General features: G+C 47.8%; 1 protein-coding gene across 1 annotated transcript in view; it reads left to right on the top strand.

Moving 5' to 3' along the window:
* WDR65 (WD repeat domain 65) overlaps positions 1-11337 on the top strand; it is a gene marked incomplete at its 5' end in the record, with an annotated part of 42013 nt that overhangs the window by 8313 nt on the left and 22363 nt on the right. The window contains 6 exons of the mRNA XM_008582282.1: positions 576-731; positions 1916-2009; positions 2635-2825; positions 3413-3586; positions 4754-4912; positions 7351-7494. Coding sequence (XP_008580504.1) covers positions 576-731; positions 1916-2009; positions 2635-2825; positions 3413-3586; positions 4754-4912; positions 7351-7494 — 918 coding nt within the window. The remainder of the gene's footprint in view (positions 1-575; positions 732-1915; positions 2010-2634; positions 2826-3412; positions 3587-4753; positions 4913-7350; positions 7495-11337) is intronic.

Genomic DNA, 11337 nt, shown 5'->3' with positions numbered 1-11337 from the left:
CTGCCTCAATGGACTCTAAGTTCCTTGGGGCAGGGAGTCATGATTCAATTAACATTCTTTGAGTGACTGCTCTGTCGGGCACAGTTCTAGGTACTTAGGACACATCAGCCAGCAAATCCATCAAAGGTCCCAGCCTTCCTAGAACTCAAGTTCTAATGGGAGAAGAAGACACAGGACAATAAACAAAACAATAAGCAAATTGTATAATATATTAGAAAGTGCCAGGATCTGAGGAAATAATAAAAAGTAGATCAGATGAGGGGGGTCGTGAGTGCCGCAAATGGGAAGGGGAGGGCATCAGGATCAACTAGTGTGACCCAGGTAGGCCTCATTGAGCAGGTGACATTTCAGCCAATTTGAAGGGGATGAGAGAGTTATTCACACAGTAGGGCTAGCACACAGTAGGGCTGCTGAACATGTGTGAGGATAGAGGAAGAAGCTCATATGTCTCTTAGCTTCTGGGGAAAAGATGACAAGTTCTAGTTGAGATACATTGAGTTTGAAGCTAGACAGAGCTGCAGGTCTCAGGTCAAGGCCCCTGTGAATGTCCCTGATTTTGTGTCCTTCTCCCAAAGGCTCAGGTGATGTTGGAGCTGAAGGCTCGTGTGGAAGAATTAAAAATGGAGAATGAATATCAGCTTCGACTAAAGGATATGAACTATTCTGAGAAGATTAAGGAGCTAACAGACAAGTTCATCCAGGAAATGGAGTCCTTGAAAACAAAAAACCAGGTCTGTATGGGAGACTGAACCAACCACCACAAATAATAAGAGATTTCCAGGGAAATCTCAAGATGGGACTGGCATATACTGCCCAAGCTGTGCTCGAACAATAAGATACATGATAATGTGCAATTTTAAAGCATGGTTGATGAAATCAGAAATGCCTACAATAAATGCTAAGTGAAGAAAAGCAAAATATAAAACTATAGTAAATGGCATTAACTAGGTAAAATAAATACATATAGAAAACAGAAAATAGATAACAGTATAATTATCTCTGGAAATTGGGATTATAGATCATTTTAATTCTGTTCTTCACACTTTTTTGTAATTTCTGAATTCTCTACCGTGAGAATATATTACCTTTATGATGAGGAGAAACTTATTAAAAACAACATGAAAAGAAAACAAGCAAAACAAAGTAAGGAAAGGGAAGAGCTAGCAGGATCTTGATCCCTGGATTGTTAGGAAGTTAAATAAAATTAGTCTCAATGGCCTTTATGTGGTTGGATTTGGTCCAGGACTATCCCAGACTCTTTCCTTTATTTTACACAAATGTGTCTGGGCCCTCATCCAAAACCCCCAGTTTTTTGCTAAAGGGATATTGGTTCTTTTATGTTATCCCTGTGGGTTAGAGAGTTTGGCTGAAAAACCCTGGGCTATTTAATTTAATTTATTTAATTTTATTAATTCATTCATGTATAATTTCATTCATTTGGTCAACAAGCCTTTATTTAGTGCCCTACATAAGCCAAGCACAAAGTTAGGTCCTGAGAATGGTACCTCCCCAGCCTGAAAGGAGCTTTCCTGCCCAGTTAAAAAAAACACTAAGAAGCTTACGCATGAACACACCCGAGGATTTAGTTGATAGCAACGTGTGGGCAGCAGAAGATTCAAATGAATGCCTACTTTTTCACCCAAAAACCCATCTGACACATGTTCAAAAGTGAACTTATCACTGACAAACCCATTTAGTAGTGAGGAAATACATAGGGAAAGTATAGAACTTTCAGAGCAGAATATATTGCAAATAAAAAGTGATAGTGTGGTTGTGGCTCCATAGAACAGTGCTTGGTGCAAAATAAGGACTTGAGAAATGAGAGTGAAGGAGGACGTTACAGGTAAAGTTAGTTCTTGCCCTAATAGTGCTTTCAGCACACATGTGGAAATGAGCAATGTGACTCCTGTTTTAGGTTTTAAGAACAGAAAAAGAAAAGCAGGATGTATTACATCATAAGCACATAGAAGACCTCCTAGGGAAACAGAGCCAGGAACTGCAAGACCTGGGTAAGCCACATGGGCAGAGGGTGGCTGGTCGGGGTTGGAAGAGGTGGGTTAGGGGCAAACATCTAAGAGTCCCCCAGACACAGCAGACGTCCCAGGGGAGATGGCTTTGTCTACGAACAGGCACCATTTATCCCCTGCAACTCACCGTGGCTTTTACTTCTGTGCGTTGACTCACTTATTCAACACGTACTAAACACCTACTAATGCCAGTGGGAGATATGAAGGAGTTCAGGTTTGGAGCCTGGTAGACGGCCTTGGGTCCCAGACTTACCCCTAAGTTGCTGGGTGCTCTAGGGAGTCACCTACCTTTACAGAGCCTCAGTTTACTCTTCTGTGATATTGGGGCATGAATAACTATTTTGCACACTCAAGACATTCTTCTTGGCCCTTAACCCCCAAACACCCCCTCTGCCCCTTCCTAGAAACCTTTCTGCCTAGAAGGGCAGGGGAGGGGTTTTGCCTGATGGGACGATGGGGTAGGGACAGCTGAGGGAGCCAGGCAGGCATTTGAATCTTGGATCTGGAGGCTAGTGCTGGAAGGGGTGGACAAGCACCCAAGGCTCCTGGGTGTCCCCAAGGTTGGTGCTACTCTCCCACCTGAAATACCCTCTTTGCTTCTCTCCAGAATGTTGCAACAACCAGAAGCTGCTTCTAGAATATGAGAAGTACCAGGAGTTACAGCTCAAGTCCCAGAGGATGCAGGAGGAATATGAAAAACAGCTTCGGGATAACGATGAGACCAAGAGCCAGGCCCTGGAGGAGCTGACTGAGTTTTATGAGGCCAAACTGCAGGAGAAAACCACTCTTCTGGAGGAGGTACTCACAGGAAGCCAGGCTCTTCCTCCCTTTACAGAGGAAGGGCAGGATTGACTGGATTAAAGAGAGGGATGGAAGAATTAAAGATTCACTCATTCATTCAAATGTTTATTGAGTTGCTACTGTGTGCCAGTATGTGTTGTACACTGGAAATTCAACGGTGGGCCTGATAGGGTTTCTAGCCTCAGGGGACGTACATCTCATGGGAGAGATTACCAAGTAACTTCACAAATAAGTATAAAATTACAACTGTCACAGGTTCCGTGAAGGGAAAATATAGGAATCCTGGGTGTCCGTGTGAAGACCAGAGGCAGAACAGGATAGGGGGATGTTGGTAAGGGGATGGTTGAAATGACAGAGCCTGAGACCTGACCTGGTAGGAAAAGAAGGAGAGACAGGAAGACAGACAGAAGGACAGACAGGAACAAAGTGGACAGGTCAAGAGACCCAGGGCCTTGGTTCCATTTGTGTGATAACACTTGGTCCCCTGTGTCCTGTGATCAGGCTCTCAGGCTTCTCACCCCCAGCCCTCTTGCACAGAGCTGTCGTGAGGACCTTCAGCCCTGACCGCACGCTCCCCCTCTCAGGCACAGGAAGATGTCAGGCAGCAGCTGCGGGAGTTTGAAGAGACCAAGAAGCAGATTGAAGAAGATGAAGACAGAGAGATTCAAGATATCAAAACCAAGTATGAGAAAAAGCTTCGTGACGAAAAGGAATCAAACCTGAGGCTCAAAGGAGAAACAGGCATCATGAGGAAGAAGGTATTGGCTGTTGCCTGGGAGATGTGGGGGTGGCAGGCAGTACTGCAGAAGAAGCTGGGGGGGTGGACAGACAGCGCTGGGGGAGAGGACGCTGGCACCTGAGTGCCCTCATCACCAGCCGGCAGGTTAGGAAAGGAGGGCTGGCTGGTGCACCTTCAGGATGCGCACCGCACCCTCTGGCTTGCCCTTCCCTTTCCTTTTCACAGAGATGTCGAGGTTCCCTGTCCAGTGATAGATGCTCTCTGGGCTTTTGCTTATTGGCAAGTAGGGTTTAGTCAAAGTTTTCAGAGCTAAACCTCTGATGGAAATGGAAGGAAATAAGGTCTTCTGGGGATGAGCTAGATAAAGTCTTAGCCTGGAGGTGTCCTCAGGCTCTGGCACAGGAGTCGTGGGTGGCTCTTATTCAGACTCCTTGGGTATTCTGGGGGTGTAGGATGCTAAGTTTACAAGGAAGGCAGATATTTTTAGTTCACTGATGGTTGGGATGAGAGAGAATTCAATTCTCAGATCCTCATAGAATTGCCACAGTTTCCCCAAAATGTTTAGCCATAAGGAAGCCAAGTTCAAAGCAAGCTCACTCTAATAGAAAGGAACTTCCTATTGGAAATCACACTACAAGTAAATCCAGGGGACAATCGTATCTTCCCTTCCTGGACATGGCTAAGGTGGCTCAGTCAGTTAGGACCCAATCTCTGTGACCTTAATGGGGCCTGGATTCCAAACTTGCAAGGGCAGTGTGGTCCTGAAGACTTTGGGTCCACTTAGGGAGCTGGTCTCTGGAGCCTCTTGATGCAGAGACAGTTCATCCTCACATACAGGGATGAGTCTGGATGTTGTTGGAAAGAATAACACATCCTCCATTTGGCCTGGAAAATTCCTGAATTGTCCCAATTCACCAATAATTCACTCGCGAAAGCCCAGAAATGATGAGTGCTGGGTGTTTTCAGTTCACAAAGGTGGGGCAGTTCGGACACAGTTGGTCAGTGATGCGAGGAATGGGGTGAGTTCGGGAACTTTAGTGGTCTTGCGAAAGCCCAGAAATGATGAGTGCTGGGTGTTTTCAGTTCACAAAGGTGGGGCGGTTCGGACACAGTTGGTCAGTGATGCGAGGAATGGGGTGAGTTCGGGAACTTTAGTGGTCTTTGTTGTTGCCATTTGTGACTTTAGTTCAGCAGCCTGCAGAAGGAGATTGAAGAGCGAACCAATGACATTGAGTCCCTGAAGGGAGAGCAGGCGAAGCTGCAAGGGGTCATTAAGTCCCTGGAGAAGGACATCCAAGGTCTCAAGCAGGAGATCCAGGAAAGAGATGAGACAATTCAAGATAAGGTGAAGGCTCATTTTCTGTCCTCCCTCAACTGCAGCCTAGATGGACCCCGGGTGAGGACGGAGCTCAGCAGAGAGAGGGTCCCTGGCTTCTCGGAACACATTCATTTAACTCAATAGGGAATGAGGGGTCAGTGAAGTGCCTCCTGTGTGCTTGGGACTGGACTAATTGCTGTCAACACATAAATTCAATTCTCTCAGCAACCCAGTGGGCAAGAACAACCCAGTGTAATAGCTCGGGAAATTATTCCAGGAGGTCGAGCATCTTGGTCACACAGTTTATAGGTGACAGACCTGCAATAAGAACCTGAGTCAGCCAACTCCACTACTCCAGGCATCCTCCACTGACACGTCCCCATGGACTGGGGGTAGCTCACCTGATGCATTGCCCATGCAGTCCCCCTGCTAAGGGAGAGACTTCCCTGGGGTTGTCCTTGTAACTGCTGGGTACCCTAGCAAGCTGGTACCACTTTTCAGGATGCCTTTCTTGCAAAACACTCAGAAGACAGACACATCCCATTCTGTAGGGTGCACCGTCTCAATATCCAGAACTTAGTCTCATTCTCCTGAGCAAATGCAGACTCCACGGCCTCCTCTGCATCCACTCAGCTGCCACCGCCTTAGTCAGGTGGAATTCTCCAGGGCTGAGACGTGGGCTTCGGTGTTTGATAAGTAGATTCCAGCACAGCCTCTTTCATTTACTGCCATTTACCATGGCACCTTCAGCAACTTCTCTAAGGCTTCATTTTCTCACGTGTAAATGAAGATGATTACTCTCTCCAGGAGCCCTGAAAGGATTAAGTGGGATAGTGCTTAGATGTCATTTCTGCATATGAGTGTTCATGTATGTATCTGGGCGGGGTTTTTTTAGGGATCCGAAGGTCTCCTCGGATTCTCAAAGGGGGGATTTCACAAGAAAGAGATTAAGGACTCCTAACCTAGAAATTTGCAACAGCCTCCTAACTGGTCTATCGACATTCCTTCTCACCTCCCACCCCTTTCCCCACCACTATCCCCTGACAAAATGCAAGTGTAATTATGTCACTCTGCCACCTACAATCCTTTAGTAGCACCCCGTTGCCTACAGCAGCTATCTAGACCTTTACAGCAAACTTTTTCTGTAAAGAGCTATATAGTAAACATCATTGGCTGTATGGTCTCTATCTCAGCTGATCAACTCTGCTGCTGTAGTGTGAAACCACGCATAAACAAAACAGAAATGAATGAACTTGGCTATGCTCCAATAAAACTTTACAAAAATTGGTAGCGGGCCACATTTGGCCCACAGGCTGTAGTTTGCCGACTCCTGGCCTATGAGATAAATTCTGGACTCTTTAACCTAATGTGCAGGACCCTCACTTTCCTCCCCTATTTCTCCCAGCCTCATTTCTCACTTCCCCGGGAACCACACTTGACACTCGAGCAAATTTTTCTCAGCACCCTCAGTACATCCTATGCCTTCTGTGCCTTCCTCTTTCACAACACTTATCACATTAAAGCGTTGTAATTGTTTGCATATCTGCTTTCCCAGCTAGTGTTTTCTCAAGGGCAGGGACTCTGCTGTTATTTATATTTGGAATCCCAAAACATGGCAAAAGATTTTCATTCAGGAAATGTTTGATGGATGGACAGACCTACCTTCCAATTCCTATTGCCATGCAATGAGTTACCCTAAAACTTAGTGATAAAAACAATAATAGTTTTATTATGCTCCCAGATTCTGTGAGTCTGGAATTTTAACAGGGCACAATGGGATGGCTTGTCTCTGCCTTGAATGTGGGGCATCTGCTGGGAACACTGGAGGTGACTCAAACAGCTGGAGGCTGGAAGGTCAACATCCATATTGGCTCTTCATTTACATGTCCAGCACTTTAGCAGGGATGGCAGGGAGCCCGGGCTCAGCTGGGTCTTTCACCCAGAGTCCCTTTATGTGCTCTCCAGCCTGGAGGTCTCAGTGCAGTCAGACTTCTACATAGCAGATAACCTCCCCCAGAGCAAAGGCCCCAAGAGAGCCAGGTGGGAAACCTGGCCTTTTCTTACCTGGCCTTGGAAGCCACACAGCATCCCTTTAGCTGATTCATTGGGGTACAAGCCAGTCATAAGTCCAGACAGATGCAAGAGGAGAGATCTAGACACTAGCTCTTAATGGAGAAGCAGCGAGGTCACGTTGTAGAAGAGACAGTGTGGGATGGGACATGCTGCTGAGGCCGTCTTTGGAGAATCCAGCCAGCCATGGCCTGTACGGGAATCAGTGAGTGAATGAATGAGAGTCTTGGTACAAGGAGCCAGTGCCGCAGCCTGCAGGAGAGTCAGCCTTTGTGTCCCCAGTGAGGAGGGAAGTCTGTGGCTGCCTCAGTCAGGATTTATGTCCTTTGCCTTAAAGGGACTCCATATACCAGGGCCTTGTGCTGTCTCTCACTTCTCTCTCATCTCACCCCCAGGAGAAGCGGATTTATGATCTGAAAAAGAAAAATCAAGAACTAGAGAAATTCAAGTTTGTGCTCAACTACAAAATAAAGGAGCTGAAGAAGCAAATAGAACCTCGAGAGGATGAGATCAAAGTGATGAAGGAACAGATTCAGGAGGTGAGAAACCGTCGGCAGCACCCTGGCCTCTCAGACCCTCTGTCTCTGCCTCCCCTGTTCCCAGCTGGCCTGGGGAAAATGAAAGCTCTCCTCTCAGCCCTTCTCTTCTCCCGAGGTGTGTGCAGCCTCCACGCCTCAGATGATGCCACAAGGGAGGCCGTAGCTCAGCTGGGGTCTCGGTTGTCCAAAAGCGAAATGCTTTGGGATTTAACTTGCCATGGTGCTCTGGAGAATGGGCTTTGGCTCTACCAGCGCCTCCATGTGCTGCTCTGAGCCCTGGAAAGGGAGAGCAGGTGTTGGGCCATCAGCCACCAGAGGGCAGTGTGTACTCAGCAAACAGGCCGTGTTCCCAGAAAGCAACCCCTCTGGTTCAACACTTTCTCTCAAACTGGAAATGCTGGTTGGGGCCCCAGGAGAGAGGCCATGGTGTTTGAACTTCATCTGATACGGAATGAGAAGTCATCCAGGGCTCTTGAGCAGGACAGCGGCATAATTAGGCATATGTTCTGGGAAGCAAACAGGACGAAGGCAGAGAGGAGAGAGATTAGAAGTGAGATCAACTGGACAAGGGTCTCTGAGGGTCCACTGAGGCACAAGTGTTCCCTGTGTACCCCTGTCAGCCTTCCCCACTGGGCAGAAAGCAGCTAACTGTGGGACCATGGATGACCTATAACTGAATTCTTGATTTTCCCCCAACTTCCCCCCAAAATTCTTGATTTTTTCCCTCCTCTTCCTCCAGTTTCTCATTTCTCAGTAAATGGTACCATGGTTGACACGTAAGGTAGAAATTAGAAGTCTTTCCTGATTCTTCCCTTCCCTTAACTCCTGTATCCAAATCATCAGCAATACGTACCAGATCAATTCCCAAAAGATATCACAAATCCAATCATCCTTCCCCACTGCTGCTGTCACCCAGTCCAAGCCTCCACCATCTCTTATCTCGACGTGACTCCAGCTGCCAGTCAGACTCCACATGGAGGCCAGAGTGAATGCCCCAGTGGTGTCCCATCCCACCTAGCGTACAATCCAGAGCCCACAAGGCCCTGCATGATCCATCCAGCCCCTATTACCTCGCCAGCCTCATCTCGAGGCTCCCTCCCCCACTTCAGCCCACTGGCTTTCTGACAGTTTAGTTCGTACAAGCCAGCTTTTCCATCTCAGGACCTGCAGTGCTGCTCCCTCTGCCTGGAAGTCCCTGTCCCCCAGATGGTCACATGACTGGCTTCTTTCATCTTTCAGGCCTCGACTTACATGTCACCTGTTCAAGGAAGGTGTCCCTGACCACCCTAGACAAAATAGGCTCCTGGCCCACCACCCACCCCACCCCCATTTTCTCTAATGAATTGTCTGAGCAAGGATAACAAGGGTGTCGGAGAGCACTGATGACTTAGCCAGAAGCACAAGAGCTATGGTCATGCTGGTCGGCCCAGTGAAGCCTTTTCTCTAGGAGGCCCAGTAAAGAAGCCAGGTAGAGATCCGTCCAGGGCTGGGGCATCCAGAGAGCGTATGTCCCTGTGGCAATGACTTTCTCCTTGGCTTCTGGGATGAAGAAAGATGCCCCCAACTGACCACAGAACTGCCTCCTCTGGGCTTTCTGCCATTCTTGAGTGACTTCAGGCTCAAAAATGGTAGCTTAGTCCATTCAGGCTGCTATGAAAAAATACCTGAGACGGGGTAATTTAATAAACAACAGAAATGTATTGCTCACAGTTCTGTTGGCTGTGAAGTCCAAGATCTAAGTGCCAATAGATTTGGTGTCTGGTGAGATGCCTGCTATGTGTCCTCACATGGCGGACGGACAGAGGGGGCTGAAAAGCTCCCTCAGGCCTCTTATCTAAGGGCACTAATCCCACGGATGAGGACAGCTCCCTCATGACCTAGTCACTTCCCAAAGGCCCTGTCTCCGGATACCATCACTGTGGGGGTTAGGTTTCAACATAAGAATTTTGGGAGTCACATAACATTCAGATCACAGCAGCAGCCCAAGAAGAAGAGAGAACGAGCAGAGGCCCCGCCTGCCTGGAAGGACAGCGTGCTGCTGGCCTCTGGAAAGCACTGCTCACCTCTCCTTCCTCCTCATTTGACGTGTCTGCCAGCTCTATTTAACATTGGATCAGCTGTTTTCTAAAGCTCAGTTTCCTTTCCACCCCAGCACACCTCAGGGATTATTTACTTTTCCTGACAGTAACGAGGCCAACTATGGCCTTGATGCTCAGCAGGGAATATGCCCACACCTTGGGAGCAATGCAAACAGGACCCCTCCCGCCTTCACCCTTGTGCCAGTTGCTGCCAGAGCTGATATTTGGGCCTGGTTCCTTCAAGAAGCCCACAACCTCGGGGCTTCTCTCTGGGGTCAGAGACACATTCAGCGCCCCCCTGTGGATGTCTTGTGAATTTCCTTTTCCTCCGGAAGGAAGCCTCGAGCTCATTTGCAGAGCTGAGACCTCTCATGACACTTCCCTCATTCAGGTACCTCCCCCTCACATATACTTTTCCAGCTTCTCTCTAGTGACTCAAGGGTCCCTCTGTTCTTCCTAGGGGATAGGTTTCCAGAATTTTGTCATTTTAGTTTACACTCATTTATTTATTCATCTAATGCAGGTTTCTCAACCTCAACAATATAAATGTTCGGGGGTAGATAATTCTCTGTTGTGGAGGGTCTGTCCCGTGCATTGTAGGATATTTAGCAGCGTCCTTGGTCTCTACCCATAGATGCCAGTAGCACCCCCTGCCCAAGGTGTTAAAACCAAAACTATCTCTAGTTGTTCTCAAATTGTCCCCAGGGAGCAAAATGTTTTCCACCCTCCCCTCCTTCCACTCCTCTGAGTGTGAAGAACAACATATGGAAAAATAGATGGAATTTCCACACTGGGAAAGGGACGCTTGTTCCCACATACTAGGCTAGTTTTCTGGCTGTCCAGCTAGCTACCCAAATTTGACATATTTCACAATTTTTCTATACAGATTATTTTTATTCACAGAATAGTTTAAGACTTTTCCTGCCCCCCCCCAAAAAAAAGAGCAGATGTAAAGAATATACTCCCATGTCTGTCTCTTCCATTCTAACCTAATCTGTCACTGCTGACCTCAGATTGTAGAGAAAGCAGCACCCTCAGCTGCAGGCACTTAGACGTGAACTTCAGGAACCCTGCAAATTGGAAAAGCCCCCTTTCTCTCTTCTAGCTGCCATTTCCTTGGTCTAGCACACTATCATCTCTTGCCCGGGCTGCAGCAGCAGCCTCCTGACTGGTCTACCTGGCTCCAGTCTTGCTATTTCCAGTAGAACCTCTGCCTCAGGCCCTCTGAGATGCAAATCAGATCATGCCATCCCTGGTAAAACCCTTCAGTGGCTCTCTGAGCTTTCAGGATAAAGGCCACACTTCTGACCATTGGAACCTCCACCTCTGAGTCCTGCATGAGCCAGCTCAGTTGGCCTCTTCAGCCCCTCCACTCTCCCCCTTCCTCAAATGCACCCTCCTGCAGCCACCCTGAACCACTGGAACCTGCAGAGATGCACCTGCCTGCCCACGCCTCTGGCCCTCTCTGTGTGCAGCCTGTTCTCTCTGCCCGGGATTCTCATAACTCTTTTGTCTTCTAATACTTATTCTTCCTACAAAACCCAGCTGAAGCACCCCTTCTTTGGGAGCCACCTGCTTACCTCCTATGTGTACACGCAGGGCACTTTCTACCTCTGTCACAGATGGTGTCTATCCTGTTCCACCTTAACTTCTTGCTTAATTCCTCCTAAATCCCTCTGCAACTGAGACTTCTTGAAGACAGAAACTACCTCTTAATCAGCCCTATATCCACAAGTCCACAACAGCTACGCAGCCCTTTCTAGTG

Source organism: Galeopterus variegatus, unplaced genomic scaffold (genome assembly GCF_000696425.1).
Source record: "Galeopterus variegatus unplaced genomic scaffold, G_variegatus-3.0.2 Scaffold2555, whole genome shotgun sequence".
Lineage (NCBI taxonomy): Eukaryota > Metazoa > Chordata > Mammalia > Dermoptera > Cynocephalidae > Galeopterus > Galeopterus variegatus.
This window is presented reverse-complemented; position numbering and strand designations above follow the sequence as displayed.